This window comes from Toxorhynchites rutilus, chromosome 1, assembly GCF_029784135.1.
Source record: "Toxorhynchites rutilus septentrionalis strain SRP chromosome 1, ASM2978413v1, whole genome shotgun sequence".
NCBI classification, from domain to species: domain Eukaryota; kingdom Metazoa; phylum Arthropoda; class Insecta; order Diptera; family Culicidae; genus Toxorhynchites; species Toxorhynchites rutilus.
The window spans coordinates 191067716-191085700 of NC_073744.1; the positions used below are offsets into that span (position 1 = coordinate 191067716).

Below are 17985 nucleotides of genomic sequence, written 5' to 3' on the forward strand. Positions count from 1 at the left end.
ATTACGTTTTTCAAAAATTCATAACTTTTGATCTACTGAACCGATTCAGATAATCGACATAGTTAATTCAAGTCAATAATTTCACACTTGCAAAAAAATTTTTTTTTATTTATAAAAAACAGATACAATTATTAATCACGAAAACAAAATTATTTTTTTCGCAAGTGCAATATTTTTCCAAAAAATTCTAGGCTTTAATTTGATATATCTATCATCTGAATCGCTCTAGCAGTTCAAATGTTATGAAGTTTTGAGAATAGGAAAAAGGGGAAGAAATTAATATTCCGAACTATCGGTTAATTTAAAAAAATTATAACTCAAAAAAGAAAAAAAGAACATTTCTAATTTTGAGTTAAAAATCCTCAGTTTTCAAGAAAAAATATAGAAAAATATAGCGCCGTTGGTCCCGAAACCATGTAAACTATAAAAACGGATACAATCAAGAATTACAAAAAAAAATATTCAAATTTCTTGCAAGTTTGATATTTTTTCCAAAAAAGATTAGCTCATTAACTAGCAATTTGATGTATCGATAATCTGAATAGGCTTAGTGGTTCAAAAGTTATGAGTTTTTGATAAAAGTCATTTTTGGGAAAAAGTGAAAAAAATCGAATCACCACAGCAAACATTAAATCGTATAACTTTGTACATGATAAGTTACATATAAATTCGTATCAAATCACAATCGCATAAAATATCAATCAAAATATCGATCATGTATATCTAAACTCGCATAAAATTAAATTGAGTGGTAACATTGTCGGATCAATTCGCATATCAGTCCAAAAACCATCACATATCGTTATATACAGCTTTATATACGTACAAAATATGGCATATACGTATATCGCCTCCACTTTTGCGTGTATATGCTAGTTATATGCATCATATATCATACAAATGTGTCTTGGTTGTATGTATATCGCCTCCAATTAGAGCTATTCATACGACTTAATGTTTGCTGGGACCCAACAAAAAATAATACAGGTTCAATATTTTACCATAACGAAAACAAGCTACCAATTTTCACGAAAATCTGAAAACCACTATATCAGTTTGGCATGGAATGGCTGCAATAATACTGCAGTAATACTGCAATAGTTCACAAGTTTCAAAGTTCGCGTTTTTCTTGTTGTTTTTCATGTCTTTTAATGCGGCCATAATAATAATTAAGATTACTGCATTTGGATTGATGGTAGAAAATATCATTAACTTCCTTGAATAGTGGATGTGATATAATCCATTTTATATATGTATATATATTAATAAATATTTTCAAACGAATACATTTGTCAAACAAACTGCAAAACTAAATACTTTTATACTGAGCCTTCATTTTTTGAGTATAACGTTCAAAGACCCTTCAATAAAAATGGCATTGAAAAACTGAGTAAAACTGACATACAATTATGACGGATGATTGCTTCTTGATTGGCGCGTGCTCGAACCGGCGAACTGCCAATTAAAAGGCACTCCAACTAAAAAAGCGTTATAAAACTACTATAAAACTGTGAAAAATATATAAAAAATATGCGATCGAAGACTCTTTTTGTCGTTTATGAGTTTGTTTTTTTTAAGTTACTACTAGGCATGTTTGCGAATTAATGGAAAGATATGATATGTTGATCCTTGAAATAAGTTTGAAAGTTAACAATTGGAGAAAAAAAATAAAATTCATGTGAATGGAGACGACTTTTCTGTACAGCACATGCCACTGGGGCCTTTTGCTGATTAAATAAGTAAGATTTCTTCCAAAACGTCATAATTTTACAACCATTGAGTCGATTTCAAAAATCGTAATATCAAATGAAATCTTATTCTGCTATGAATCCAATTCAATCTGTCATTCAAACAAACTCAAAAATTAAATACTACATACAAACTTTAATTATAAAGTTTAGAGAATTTGCGACTTAATTTTCCACAATTCGCTCTTTCACACCAAATTTCTATCTTGTCGCAATTTTAAACCCCTCAAAATGAATTGTCAAAATGATAGGTCAAATAACGAAAAGCAGGAAAAATTAACAAATAATGGGGGGTAAATAATAGAGCAAAGGTAATCATGGATTTTTAATAGACGTCTCATAAAAATATTGAAAAAAAAACATTCCTTTTTTATTTCTCTTTCAAATTTTGATAAAATTGCACTGAATAGTTAAATAAGGTCAATATTAATATTTGAATAAACTTATGTAATTATAAACATGTTTATATAAACCTTCCCATCTTCTCATTCTTCCTTAAAGATCTTGCGTCAAGACAGCTAGAAATCCATACACTCTCAAATCAAGTGTGCCTGAAAAAATTATATTCTTCACGTAAACAAGCGACGAAAATGTGGACACTTTTTAGTCAGTGAATTGTATTGAGTTCCACTGCTGTGCTATTTCTTTTGATATTGCTTGGTGAATCTCATTTTGAAATTTCATCCGCAAAACGATTTCAACAAGCTCTTCTGCTATACGTCTGATTAAGACGAATGGTAATCTATTCACTCCATTAGCTGGAAACACTGTCCCTAGGAAAACAAAGCAACATGTCGCGCAACGCTACATGCTGTCAACTCTTATTTGTTGCATTGCAGATTTGTTTGTCATTCAAAATTACGCTTTATTCACAAAAACAACTTTTTTTTTGGAGTTAAGATATCCGAGCAAATCGAGCATTCACCATGGTTGTACCGTCCAACACAGCCCGGGATGCAGTGCTAGAGCTGATCAAGCAGAAAGACTCGATCGAGCAGAGAATCAACGATCAGGGCAGAATCCTCGAAGTGGTGAGCTTCCCATTGAGCCCGTTCAGAACTCTCTGGAAACGATGATGATTGTATGCTTGCATAAATCCACAGAATCATGTCGGAATGAACGATCCGCTGGTGGACGAATCCGGCTATCCCCGCAACGACATAGACGTCTATCAGGTGCGCCAAGCTCGGCATAAAATTATATGCTTGCAGAATGATCTGAAGGCATTGATGCGACAGATCGAGGAAGGATTGCATACGGTGCACGCGGAAACGGCGGCTCAAAAGGAGAGTCTCGGTTCCAGCAAGATGCAAGGAATGGACATTGATGGGGATGGTGAGGATGATGGAGGGAATAGCAGTGGATTAGGATCGACCATAAATAGGCGGCGTTTGTCGGCGATGAAGTCCATTGCAAAAGTTAACGTAGTCAGCGATGGATCACCCGCCCAAAGTGCGGTGAGAATCTTCGGAGTTTGTGGCTTACAATATCTATTGAACGTCACCTTTTTGTGTTGCATTTCAGGGCATTGCAATGCGCGATGAAATCGTCGAATTTGGAACCGTCAATGCGTCTAACTTTCGTGACCTGTCCCAAATTGCGGTGGTTGCCCGCGATTGTGCAAACAAATCCATTCCGGTTATTGTTCGTCGCGAAGGAAAACTGCTGGATCTAGTGCTCACACCAAAAACATGGAGCGGACGTGGTTTGCTGGGCTGCAATATTGTTCCTTTCGAGACTACCCAGATTGAACGCTAGAGAGAGAAAGAGGGGTTCTGTTCTCAACTATTTCTTCGCCGGAAACTTCGCCGCGATGTAGTAACTAAATCTTAACTTTATTTGTTCTTCATATTTTCATGTTTTTCTCTTCATGGTATGCAACTACAATGTATTTGTTTTTTCCTTGTTTTGTAAACCAAGTTGAGCGGAAATAAAATGGGATCAGACTATGTGTTGTCTAAGGAAATTCTTTTCGTGATTTCGGCGTGACCATTGCGAAATGGAGAATTACAGTGGCCTATATCTATATCGATCATGATATTTTCTCTCCAGAAACGTTAGTCTAGTTTGTAACGTAAGTCAGGGCTGGCTCATTTGAGCGATAAAAAATAAACCTACAGAAATCCCTTATGAACGCGTGCTAAAAGCTATGTGGTCTGTTCTGGTGTGTGTGTGTATGTGTGAAGAGCTAAACTACTATAAAACATCGTTTTAGCTTGTATGTAGAATACCAGAGGATTAAAAAACATAATAAAACCTTAAACCATCTTTCGCTCCTATGTATCCACCACTCGGTTCTAATAATAGCCACTGTACCCGCTCCACTGATTGTACCCTCCGTAACCAGACTGGGAATACTGCTGGTTCCAGGTGCTGTAGCCGTACGAAGACTGACTGTCGCCGTATTGATACTGACTCGCTCCTTGGGTATTGCTGTAGTATGAGGGAGCTGCACCAGCACTCGTCGTGTAGCCATAACTTCCGGCAGCATAGTTAGTGGTCGGCGTTAAGCTGCTGCCGACTGCCGACGCTGGTGCTGCGGTTACACTAGCCGCGGTGTCCTTCGTTATCTTCTTAGGCGGAGATTGCTCCCTTCAGATGAAAAAGAGACGTAGATATTTTTTGTTATAGTGAACAATATTCTTTTTATTTAAAGGATGACGATTCCACCAACTTCCCCTACAGAGGATTGAGCAAGACGAGTTATCTGAAAAACAATTTTGTTTCCTCAGCTTTGAAAATTCAGTTTAACAAAAAACGAACTGATTTTACTCACAGATATAAATTCAAGAAAATGTAATTTTATTACAATATCAAAAGACAAGCCAATACTCAGCCTTGTCCGCCACAGAGCCGATGCAGTCCGGACAAGGCCCTTGCAGCCCATTGGTCCGCCAGAGTATAAGTCCAACCGCCAGCCTAGTTTTGGATAGACAATGAATATCCGCATCCAGAGAAGTCGAGGAATTTTCCGTTTCTCGTAAAAACTGGGTGTACAATGAAATAATCGATTTCAAGAAAATAAAAATAATAATGCAGACGATGAAGAAAATTATTTATGTTTCTCGCAATGCTCTCGCAAATTCAGGAAAAAATTACGCCTCAAAAACAACAAAAACAACGAAAAGGTGAATTTTTCACCATAGATCCTATGTTGCGCCATAGAACGACTCAAATATAGGGTGCTACTGCCAAAATTTCATATTTAGTACCCTATACAATATTTTCCATACAGTTAGTGATTTGGTTTGGGGGCACTTTTTACTCTCTCACCCGGCCAGTTTGATGCTTAAAAAAAATCTTAATATTTATCTTCAAGATAACTCGTCCAGCTCATACCTTCGAAGGGGAATGTGCTGGGACCATGAAAAACGACAATATTTCACACCAAATATTAATAAACTATCACAGCACAAAACACAATAACTGTGTCCACCATGATAGAGCCCATTCAAGGTTATAAACTTACCTCTTTTTCTTCGCTTCGTTTGCCGCGGTCATTATGACCTGTAGTGCCTTCTGGGCTTCCTGCAGCCCCTTCGCGGTGCTGCCAAAGTCCTCCAGGAATTCCACCTTCCTCTGCGCGAACAAAACCTTCTGGTCAGGTTCCAAGCCTTCCCGTGCCATAAATTGATCCATAATGTCCAGCACCTCCTTCTCGTTCACCGTCTCGCGCTGTAGCGACAGATCGATCAACTGCAGCGCAACTCTCGTATTCAGGGGATCCTTCTCGAGGAAACTCTTGAGCACAGCGTAAGCTTGGCTGAGATCTTTCTTGATTTTGTTCAGAAACCGAGCGTATTTGATGGCCACATTTCCGGCGATGGTTTTGTTCTTGTTTTGGGTTAGGTATTTCTGGTACAGTTGCACACATTTATCGTAGTCGCCTCGACGACGTTCCAGATTGATGCGTCGATATGACACCTGCATCATGTTGGGATAAACCTTCTCCAGATTCGCCAGTATTTCCGCAGCCTTGGTCACGTTACCTTGGGTTTCCTCGAAGGCGGACCACATCATGTGGAGACTGGGTTTGTCAGGGTGGTGGATGGTACAAGCGCGTTCATAGCCATCCCGGATTCGAGCAATAGTGGTGGGGGTTTCCGGCAGACTGTCCAGGTAACGGATCAGTTTGAGCCAGAAGTCATCGTAAAGTGCACACGCAATCAAGCAACGTTCGAACAGCACCAGCACTCGCTTCTCGTCGCCATATTCGATTTCGAAATCAAGATATTCCTTCCAATTCTTCAACTGGCATCGCTCAAGCGGTTTCACGTGGAAATATGGCCGTTTGATACCCTCCTCATAGGTCCATCGATCGGTGACAGCCGCGACGGTCGCCTTGTACACCTTTTTGCGTCGGGAAATTATTCTATCTTTTATGGCTTCAGCCTCCTCCGGACTGTTTACGTGATCATCGGCTTCTTTCTCCCCTTCCGGATCAACTTCCATTTTCTCCACCGCCTTATCCCCTTCTGCCGGCTCCTTGTTCTCCTTCTCGTCTTCCTTGGCAGCTCCATCGGCAGCCTTCACCTCATCCGTTTGCATTGGCTCTTCTTTGTCCTTTTCTTTTGGTTCGGCGGCTTCATGAGCCTTATCCTTATCACGTTTGTCTGATTTATCCTTCGACCTTGAGGATTTGTGATCGTCGTGTCTGTCCTTATCGCTTTTACGTTCCTTTTCCTTATCATGCGATCCGGCACGCTTCTTCTCCTTCTCCTCCTTGCGCTTGCGGGCCGATTCACGAACGTATGCTCGCAAATCAATAAACTCCTCCTTGCTAACCAGTGTATGAACCGGATTGTTATCCACTACCTCTTTGAAACTGCAACGAGAAAGAAACAATAAATTAACCACTCAATAAATGTAACCTGCAACTCACTGATCGAAATGATTGGCATAACCCTGGGTGGGTGTCACCAGCAGCCGATCATACAGAGCCACCACCTTGTCCACCCGTTTCGATTCGTTCTCCCACTTGATGTACGCCTCCCAGAGCTTATCGGAGCGGAACTCCAAACCGCACGCAGCCAACGCACGCTCAAACTGCGACCGGATCATCGTCTCGTCATCCGCGTGGTTAGTCCTCACGTGGACCAAATAGTGAATCCACAGATCGACCGACAGCGGGATCGCCTTCAGACCACGCTCGAAAACCTGTGTGCGGCGCGCGTTTCGTCGTCGTCGCGGGAAGAGAAGAGAAGAAAAATCCAGATGGCGGAAAAAGAATTTCCGTTGTAAATATTTGACGTATCGCATGGCACTTACATAGGAGCTGTGAACTGATTTTGTTCGATTTTATGGACTGTTTTTTTTTGGGGTCGGCTTTGACAAGCACGCTAACGAGACTTGCGTGACACGCGATCTTTGTGCTCAGGCTATTAGCTAATGGTACATGTTTTGCGTAATTACAATGTTAAGTTTAAGTATATATATATATATATATATAAATCTACAAGATGTGTAACAAATATTGAAATTATTTTAAACCCTAATGCTGTCACATTAATGGTGATTATTTGCTCTCTCACTCTCTCGATTGTTCATTTTTTTTCCGTGATGCTTCTTTTCGTTTCTCCAATGCGTCTATCTGCTTTCCGATGGAATTCCTATTGAAAAGTGAGAATGGTTTTCACCATGTATGTAAACAAATATTTCATTGAGTTATACAAACCAATCTCCTGGTGTTTTCAGTGGGCTTTGCAGCATTGTCGGTATATGTAATATATGGGGCGAGATAAAGTGTTCAGGTAGCAAGATAAAGGGGATTTTTTCAACTGGGGTAGGTCTGAATATCATGGGGATATTTAGGTGTTGTGAGTTTTTTTTCTTTTCAACTGAATATTGGCTTTGGAACATGAGAAAAGTGAGATAAGGACGGATCCCAATACCATACCACATGATTACCATTATTTTGCGTCGCGATCGCGAACGATTTGTAATAATGAAGCCACTCGTTTTATTCTGGAAGTCATCTTGCTTGTAGAGGGTATATTGAGTTTAAAAATTCCTGTCGAAATATGCCTTCTCAATGTTCCAACTGAGCGAGAGGCGAAGGAAGAATCAAACCATTATCACACGATTGCTCAGCAAACTAATCGATTAACCTGATGCGATAGATCGACACGTGTATTGTCTGATTCTTACAAGTCGCTATATACTACGGGTCCGACCGAAAGAGATGCAGAGAATACATTCGATTTTTGAGAACGATAAGAAGAACTTGTATGAATGAAATAAATCCGTCTAATATAATCATAACCATCAGGACTAGCAACCGGACGGATGCTCTCTGCCACGAGGGTTCCACATCAGAACCTTCAATGTTATCTGATGAGAACTCGCCCTCGTCATCAACTGAATTCGTTGATGACGCGATCGTCCTCTTGGAAAAAAGAGATAATCCTTCAACACGATGAGTGACACCCTTGTACTAACCGAAATTCAAAAATGCTTCAATTCCGGACTTTAAACTATTGTATCGCACACCTGATCAAAAGTAAACAACAACGGGCATTACAGATACGAGAAATATCCCAACATTTCAAAAGTTTTTCTGAAGCAATGCTGAGCCTGAAGACTCACCATGTCGTGATTGCTGAACGTAAACCCAGTCCAAATTAAAGGAGTGACTTTCAAAAACGACTGATAAACATACTAAACTGAAACATTCTTTTAAGCACCTTCTCTCTCGGTAGGTTTGTTTTTAATCTCATCGAACAGTACCCTGGTGACAGGAGGTTTTATTATTTAAGAAGCGTAAAGCACAGAAAAGGCTTGCCTGGAATCCCATTTATCAACTTTTAAGACTGTTGCTAAATCGTTTCCCTTCTCATTCATATACGCTGGATTATCCAAAAAAGTCTTACCCCTCCATATATTCAGCAAAACTGTTTCGCCGATATAATTCAAAGTTACTAGCAGGTATCCAGCAACAAATTGAAGAAAAAAAATGTAAAAATATAACGTTTCAACAGTTAAACTCGGAAAAAAAACTATTGAGACTTCCATTAAGGATGGAAACTAGGCGTATCAAAAGCACTACCTCACGACAGTATTCCGAAGGCTGTCGCCTTATTTACTAAGACAGCCTTTCGATTGATCTAAAAGAATCGGCCATAAAAAACGGCTGAACGTATCAATATAAAACGTTCACAGATGTTTAGGGAATACACTAGGCTAAATATTTACCTGCAAACATTAGAACTTACGGCAATATTTGCAGAATTACAGTAGATATTGCAAAGCACTATAAAAATCCTGTTTTTGGCACTTTTTTGAAATCGATGCAAAAAATTTAAATGATTTTTTTTCGTCAATGTAACAAATTATCCTTGTGCAAAATTTATTGGAGTTTTCGAAACTGTCCTTCGATTTGCGGTGCGATGGTTGTTTATTGAATTATTCATCATCAAAGTCGAAGGAATGATGTTTCATTCAAACTGAAATATCTCTGTGTGGGAAGGTCCTACAGGAACGTTCTTGGAACCAAGTGAAAGCTAGTTGATTAGGTTAATTGGATTTGCTATTGAGTTGGTTAGCAAAAAATTGTGCTAGTCTAGAATACTCTTAAAAAAACAAAGAAAAATTGATTTTCCATTTCTTCCCAATATTGTTGCCCACTACACCTACACACACAGATAAAAATATGTACGTAAAATATTCTAATACCTGAAAGTTGTGACTTTAAAATGATGCCACCCAAATCAGGACAATAGAATGCTTTGGAAGATATTTGAGATGATTAGAAAAATTTTGAAAAATCGACTCTGCATATCTATACGAGGTCTGTTCAAAAAGTATCGCGACTTTCGAATTTATGCGGGTTACGTATACAAATGGAACACAAATTCCTGCATAACTCGAGAACCAATCAAGCAAATCGTACCAAATTTGGCATGTGGAGGTTTTAAGGGCGCTAACGAAATTTATCTTTGTTTGGAAGTGGAAATTGATTTTAATTTGATAAAACACACTCCTATATCTTGCGTTATATAAATAAAAATAAATAAAAATAGATCGCCGAATGTTAGTAAGAGCAAAACTCGAGGAAGGAATGGTCCGATTTAGGGCTGTCTTTATTCTATCATGTTTTCTGTATCAAACATTAACTGAGCCGCGTCGTTTCAATACCGTTCACTGAAATGAACCGTTTGCCCTCCTCTACGCGGAATCATGTATGATTTTCGGTTTTTGTTTCCCTTCTCCACTTTTGATCAGTATTTATTGCCATAGGGTGGCTTAAATATTAGAGAATAACATGTAGAAGGTGTTCTCAATAACAGAAATCTGAAATTCAAAATGTAACTATACAAATGAACCACCTGTCCATATTACCCCCACTGTCCGTATTACCCGCGGTTCCCCTACTTATTCAGACCCTTTCTGGATTATAACATTTACAAATATTGTAAACATCTTGCTTGCACACCACTTGTATAAATCTGATAGTAAAAAAATATTCAAAATCATGTAATTAATGCATCTCGATGACCTCAATTCTGATCATGATTTGTCCGGTTCACTGATGTTGGATAAAATTTCTCCTGTTCAATTGCACAAGAAAAGGCAATATTCTGAAGAAGGCCTAAATTATGAATGGATCAATATGATGACAGTGAACTTAAGCAATGAAAAATGCAGCATCTACTTGAAAATTGATTTTTTTTCATCCAAAAATGGTTTTGGATTAGATTTCGGATGGATTTCTAGCAGAATAGAATACTCCCAAGACATGTATTTGGCAATGAAATCTTAACTAAGTACTAATAAAAATAAAGCGTGTAATTACTATGTTGAAATTACGAATATCCTGTAGCGACGTAAGTGCCATCAAAGAAGATAATTTCGATAGTCATACGATGCCTCAGTTGCTGTTTTCTTCAATTGAAACAGAAAGATGCCCTCCTTTGAAAATCATAGGGCCGAAATCAAGTTACCATTGATGATTTTTAACCCTTTCCCGTACAACATCGAGTCTCACTCGATGGACCAGCCGTTCATTTTGCAGTGCGAACCAAAATGGTTTTCAAAATCTCTCGATACTTTGAGAGCAAAAGATTTTGTTGTCTCCCTAAACAGTTATTGTCATCAATCAACTCTAGCATCCAACCCAACAAAAAAAAAATCTGTCAACGCCTCGACAGAACTCCGGCTGTGTATCCTGCGGGACAGTAAAAAGTTCGGTTAGGGTTCTGCATGTCTTAGCCTAGCTCTATATTAAACAATTCATCCACTGTCTTATATTTCATTCATTTCATTTTCTTCCATACTTACGGTCAACGTTGCGAGAGCCGGTTTGAGACTGGACCAGTGAGATTATTAATTTACACTTTATCTTAGTATTTCATTCAAATAGCAAATAGAAAGAAGCTACGAATTAAAATCAAAAACCACAAATAATCACCAAAAATATATGTGTTACAACAGTTTTGCTATTGTCTAAATCTACTGACCTATCCCTAGAAAACGGTCGCGAGTGGTTAGTTCCGCGTCAACTATAAATTCGAGTGAAACTGCGATCCGATTGTCCCCTAGCATCCTAATCTAACGATGGGTGCGATGAAGTTCGTCCGTTCATAAGTCAATTCTGTTCTTAAATGATTCATCACAATGCGTGTGGAGTAACTTATGAACGTCCGCTTCGAAGTGTGATGATGATAGATGATAGCGTCATAAACATGTTTCTTTTCTTTCGAATCCATACCCATCTCCCGACCTTGTATGGCCGACCATCATATATTCTCTTGCAAATCTTTTTTTTCTTTGGGGGATAAATCACAATACGTTTTGTAATAAGGGTCGCCTCGATTGAACCGTGCTGCCGGGGGCAGACGGACCGGAAGTTACCTTACGGCAAGCCAGCCCCCAGCATGGCCAATCTGGGCAACTTAACAACACATGAACATATAATGAACAAACACTCGTGCTCTGCTGCCTCAGATGTCATATGATGATGGGGTGAGCCCTGGCACAACGTTGAAAACGTCTGTCTGATGCTGCGTTGGCAACACACACACATGACCGCGTCTCTCTCGAGTCCATTCTCTTCATCGGCTGAAGTGCCCGCTGGCGGGTGGACTTGTGCGGTTTATTACAGACGATTTGAAAATCGAAAGTAGGATTTTTTTGCATTTCGAACGCGCTCAAATCGTTCGCTCATGTAAAGAAGATTTGTGTGTTTTTCGAGTGGGGTCGAGTATAGAAAATAAACAATGCTTCGGTCGCTTATATCGTACAACAGATAATACAATAAATAAAGCCACTTACCTCTTCGCACTTTCTCTTGCTTCCCTTGCGCTTTTCGTAGTCTGCGTATTTCCGCCAATAGCCATAACAGTATGGATAGTGTGCCAAGAACGCGTCGTATGCTTCACGGGCGGCCTCGATATCACTCTGTGAACAGAAGTTTAGGCATTTAGGAACGCCAGAAATTATGATACACATTACACCAATGCACAATGGTCCAGGGAACGAATTTAAGTGGATCTATGCATCTAGAACTCGACAGTTGTTCCCTAGACAAAAACTGTCTTCGACAAAGTTGTTGCATATGATGGAGCGCTTATTTTTATGTTGTCAAAAATTGGGTAACTAAGGTTTTAGGTGAACTCAAAAATCGAACACGTGGCTGCACCGATTCTTGCCAAATCTAGCTCTACCTGGTCCAACCACCTCGCTCACCGTGCTCCTCTTCTTGTTTCCACCGAATTCGATCCGCGAACACCATCTTTGCAGGGTTACTGTCCGGAAATCTTGCTACATACATGCCCTGCCCATCGCATGTATTTAGTCTTATGGCGGGTTTACATTGGGGAGATCTATAACTATAGATGGATTTATTCACGTGAAAATAGGTGTAAACTGGTGAGAATAAATATGATACACTTATTCGAGGTATATATAACTTGAATAAATTCAGCATATGTAAATGCTTGTGAATTTCTCACTGGTGAGAAATCACTAAAGTTGGATGCAGTTCTACTTCAGGTGAATAAATTCACCGAAGATATGAATATATTCATTATAGAAGTTCACGCTAGTGTAAACGGTTGATGCGATTTCTATAAATCTCATCATATTTCTTCACATGAATATATCACTAGTCTAAACCCACCCGCATTGATTCCAAGCCCAATCAGCCCTGCTTCGTGTTTCAGTCGGGTATACAAATCCGCTACCGACGCAAATGTTCTGCCGACAATGTCTACGTCATCAGCGAAGCTGATGAATTGACTGGATCTATTGAAAATCGTACCACGCAAGTTGAACGCCGCTCGTCTCATAACACTCTCTAGCGCAATGTTGAACAGCAGGCGAGAGAGATCACCTTGCCGGAACCCCCTGGGGGACTCGAATAAATCGGATAATCCACCCGATAATCGCACACAGCACTGTATTCCATCCACTGCAGCCTTAACCAGTCGTCAGCTTCACGAGGAAGCCGTTTTCGTCCATGATTCTCCATAGTTCTTTTTGTGTTATTGAATCGTATGCGGCTTTAAAGTCGATGAATAGATGGTGCGTGGGGACTCTGTATTCACGACATTTTTGGTGGATCTGCTGCAAGGTGAAGAATTGGTCAGATCGACCTTCGGTGAAGCCGGCCTGAAAACCTCCCACGAATCTGTTTGTCAGTGGCGATAGACGACGGAAGATGATTTGGGTAAGTATTTTGTAGGCGGCATTCAGGACGGTGATTACACGAAAGTTTTCAGTCTAGTTTGTCCGCTTTCTTGAAGATAAGACAAATGTTCTGTTCTGTTTCCCAAATTCTGATCAGCCGATGCAGATAACTAAACGATTTTTCCGGGCCCATCTTGATAAGTTCCGCTCCGATGCCATCTTTGCCAAAAGATTCTTTGTTCTTAAGTTGTTTGATAACATTCCTAACTTCACTTATCGTTAGTGGTGGTACATCTTCATTATTTACTGAACCAACGTAATCGCCTCCATCGTTATTTTGGTCTTCTGCCTGTACGCCATTCATGTGTTTGAAGTGCTGCCTCAACCTTTCGGTCACATCAAGTTCGTTCATCAGTATTCTCCCATCCTTATTCCGACACATTTCTGCTAGTGGCACGAAGCCTTTTCGAGATGCATTGAGTTTCTGGTAGAAGTTTTGCGTCTCGTGAAAACAGTGCAGCTGTTCGAGTTCTTCACACTCCTCCTCTTACTGGCGGCGCTTCTTTTCCCGGAAGAGTTGTGTTTGCTGTCTCCGCTTCTGTCTATATTATTCCACGCTCTAACGGGTAGCTTAACGAAGCATTAGCTCCGTTCTTCTCGTGTAACACTTGCTGACACTCGTCATCGAACCACTCGTACCATCGTTTTCGTTCCACGTGTCCTAGGATGTTATGGCTGTTTTATCATGCTCTAACAGTCCTCAAGAGGAGCTTCGTTAGTTTGTTCCTCTTCCGGCAACGCAGCTTCAAGCGAATTCGCGTAGTTTTCGGTGGCATATACTTGTTTCAGTCGCGTCTTAGTGTCTTAGTAAGCTTTAAAAGTCCTTCTAAGACAGTTTGCATGTAGAATTTTAAATACGAAAGTTAGAGCAAAAAACTCGTTTTTCTCAAGGTAACCCTAATGTAACGAAGAACCGAAGGGGTAAATCGATTGTATTGAAAGAAAAATAGAAAAAAAAATTGTTCTTCAAAGTTGCTTAAAAGAACTGGGACTGCAACATTGTCGAACTATGTTTGCCTCTGCCTATAAAGATAAGAATGTTAGTTTTTTTGTATCATCTAAAGTTTTGGCCATCCTTTTTTATATTAACAACTTTTTCGAAGACATTTTTTGTCAAGAGAATAACTGTCGAACTGTAAATTTCCACTTAAATTCGTTTTCGGGACCATTATGCAATGCTTACCTCTTGATCTACATATTGCAGAAGATATGTCCAAGCAGTGAAATCGGTGGAATCATCATTGACAGCTTTCCAGTACTTGTCCAAATCTGGTAGTTTCTTTTTAACTGGTTCTGGAAATAATGAATTGTTTTCTTTATGTTCTGCATAAATATCATTGTACTTACCTGCAGGAGCTTCTACTTTGCTCTTCTTCTCCGGCCCCTCACTAGTTTTCTCCGCGACCCCATCGGCATCTTTTTCAAGCTTCCGCTTGGAGGATTCTTTCTCCTTTTCCACTTCCTTTGATTTTTCCGCATTCGGTGCCTCATTTTCCTCAGTTTCAGGATTTTTCTTCGCCGAGCGTGGCAACTCCTCGTCGGATACGTTAACTGCATCCGCTGGTAGCTCAACCTTTTTCGAATCCGGTAATTCATCGTCTGATACATTGTCCGTATCGGCTGGAAGTTCTGCCTTCTTGGCGGCCGGTAGTTCATCATCCGAAACGTTGTCAGTGTCTGCTGGAAGCTCAGCTTTCTTGGCTTCCGGAAGTTCGTCATCGGACACGTTATCGGTGTCTGCTGGCAATTCAGCCTTTTTTGCGGCAGGAAGTTCCTCATCGGACACATTATCCGTATCTGTCGGCAGCTCTAGTGTCAATTTTTCCGAAGACTGTGGCAGCTCATCCTCTGACACCACTTCGGCGTCTGGCGGCAGTTCTGCAACCTTCGGGCCAGGTAGCTCATCCTCTGAAACCTCTTCTGCGTCTTGCACTTGCGGCTGAACCGGCTGAGGTAATTCATCTTCCGATACCAGCTCTGCGTCCAAATCTGTATTTTTGGAGTCATCCTCATTAAAGCCATTGGCAACATTTTCAGCCAACGCATGATCGCTGCTTCCCGTTGCGTCCTCTGTATTATCTCCATTCAATTCCAGAGAAGGCGGATCGGGAGCCTGCAGCTCGGAATCGTCATCTTCGACCACAACAGCAACGGCTCCGCCTCGGGAAGCCGAATTTTCATCATTCACCGAAGGCAGACTGTTGGCATTCTCCTCGGCGGCCAGGTTGGCGAAAAACACGCTCTCCTCAATGGCGATATTCGATTCCTCTTTATCCGAGGAAGATTTTTCGTCCTGCTGGGTCAATGTATCAGCCTGAAACTCCTCGAACAGATTCGTAGAACTGCTCTCATCCGCTGTTTTGTTTTGTCCCTCCCGTACGGGAACAATCAAATCCTGTAATTGCTCCATAACCTGTTTTGTGTCTGGTTCGTCCGAATCTTGCATCGCCTACAAAAATACATGAAAGTTTTGCGTTAGAACTTTACATTTTTTGTCGAAAAAAGATTATCCGACACGTGAATCAGTTGGCCCTTGCGTTGTCTTCTTTAAAGAACAAAACATTAAAAACAGTTTATTCCCTTCAGAAGGAAACAGAACAACGTCATGTTTCCTCCGAACCGCAATAAGCATCATCATCGGAAGAAAATTTTCACTCAATTTCAGCATCGAAGCATGTTATTTCTCACCTCTTCGGTAATAGTATTCTCCGGCATTTCCTCCTCCACCACCTCCTCTATCTTCTTATTCCGTCGGGATGATCTAGTGGCGGGAGCTGGAGCTGGAGCGGTCTGCTGGGGTGCACTTCTTCTCGACCGAGTCGATCTACGGCCTGCAACAACAAATCAAACAGACACACAGTGATGAAAATACACATGCAAAACAGTGCATATCAGTATGGCAATCACCAAGCAACACGACAAACACGATAAAACAGAGCGTACACGACACGAAAGCTAATGGCGGAAGAGCCGTCTGTTTGCGAACTGCCGACCGAAGCCAAACGAAAAGCGACAAAATGAGGCCCAGCAAACGTCGTTCTCGTTCGATTTTCTACGTACTTCGAACCGTGCAGCATCGGACTACAAATTGGACATATTTTTGTCGACGAGAACAACGATTTTATACGGGAAAATTACCTTTCTCCTCGGAAACTGCAACGTCTTCGTCACTCATACTAGCCATCTTTTTTTTGTATTCACATCAACCTCTCCGGTTGTCGTTGCAGTTTCTCGTTTTGTTTGAATGACAGTTGCGCTGAGTTGCTGAATCAGGGATGCCAGGTGATTTTTTCAAATATCTTCAAATGGTACAAAAAAACGTCTCCCAATGTCTTCAAAATCATATCGGAGGAAATTAAAATTTATAATTTACTTTTGAGCAAAGTTTGATAGCTTATTCATTGTTTATTCTGATTGGTATTGTTATACAACGCATTTCATTAAACCTACCTTGAGGTTTTGAAGTTTATTTAAATAGTATATTGCGCAACTGCGAACTAAATGTTATGAGTTTAGAAATGATAAATGGCCTGATAAACTGCTGATTGAGTGAATATAGCCTCAGTTCTTCTACAAAAATGGAACTATTATAACTCAATTTGTTTATTTCAGCTTTTAAGCTTTGGTTGTAACTCAAACCATATCCATTAAACTAATTATTGAAACGGTATGTAATCGGAAATCCTTTGATTTGTGAAGAGGTCGTGCGAAAGAAATAGGTTGATCTATTCTATAGTATAGGCCCAAAATTCTAAAAGTACAATGCCACAATCATTTGAATTCTTTAGCGCAAATAAAATAATGTCTCCGTTGGTCCGACCCATGTTGCCAGTTTCCTAGTGTATATGCTCTCGTTTGATTACACGTGCTCTCGACTTTTTTGCGATATTCGTTAAGTTGGTTTCCAACTTAGGTTGCCTAGTGTGTAAATAACCTTACCCTTTATTTTTTTTTAACCTCACAAAACATTGCGATTTGCCAAGAACATGCTCCCCGCAAATCTCCACGAGTATTCTATGTTATGTTACAGCTGAAGTATCATCCAAACAACCGGAATTCGAATCTCATCTGAACAATTCCTTAACCATCATCACCACTCATTTTAAATATTTATACCACCCTACCACTGAATCAATTTAATAATTTCTATTAGTAGAAACATAAATTTTGTCATATTGGGTTGGGGAAAAAGAAATGTCGTATTTATGATCGAAATTTGACGCCTTATTTAACATACTTCAAATTTGTCCAATTTAAGTTAAATATGCGCCGTTTTGTTCGCAAACTTGTTGCCATTTAGAAGGCAACTTCATTATCCCCCCCTTATAAAACCCCCCCTCCTTATTTGCAAAAAAAAACTCAGACAGCCAGTTTTCGCAAGCCTCTTTTGAGGCCAACTAAGTATCACCACGAGCGTTTTGCATGGACCGGAAGAGATGATAATCACTTGGAGCCAGGTCCGGACTATACGGTGGGTGCAATAGGACATCCCACCCGTAGCTTCTGGCGGGTTATCAAAGATGTGTGAGGCCAAGTGTTGTGCTGGTGGAAA

The 17985-nt window shown here is 40.1% G+C and overlaps 2 protein-coding genes across 3 annotated transcripts; one reads left to right on the forward strand and one right to left on the reverse strand.

Annotated features, from left to right (window-relative positions):
- The first annotated feature begins 2576 nt into the window (after positions 1-2576).
- On the forward strand, positions 2577-3714 carry LOC129771405 (26S proteasome non-ATPase regulatory subunit 9). Its single transcript, XM_055775011.1, has 3 exons — positions 2577-2779; positions 2852-3205; positions 3273-3714. The coding sequence occupies exons 1-3, from the start codon at positions 2675-2677 to the stop codon at positions 3504-3506; spliced, it is 693 nt and encodes a 230-aa protein (XP_055630986.1). The 5' UTR covers positions 2577-2674; the 3' UTR covers positions 3507-3714.
- LOC129771391 (pre-mRNA-processing factor 39) lies at positions 3563-16680 on the reverse strand. 2 transcript variants are annotated; one of them, XM_055774993.1, is made up of 8 exons: positions 16572-16680; positions 16122-16264; positions 14781-15882; positions 14617-14726; positions 12018-12143; positions 6631-6905; positions 5218-6573; positions 3563-4340 (listed from the first exon to the last, which is right to left on the reverse strand). In XM_055774993.1, exons 1-8 carry the CDS (start codon positions 16615-16617, stop codon positions 4046-4048), a joined length of 3453 nt encoding a protein of 1150 aa, XP_055630968.1. In that variant the 5' UTR covers positions 16618-16680; the 3' UTR covers positions 3563-4045. The 2 variants fall into 2 exon arrangements, with proteins under 2 accessions (XP_055630968.1, XP_055630976.1); XM_055775001.1 differs by lacking the exon at positions 16572-16680 and adding an exon at positions 16341-16486.
- Positions 16681-17985: the final 1305 nt, after the last annotated feature.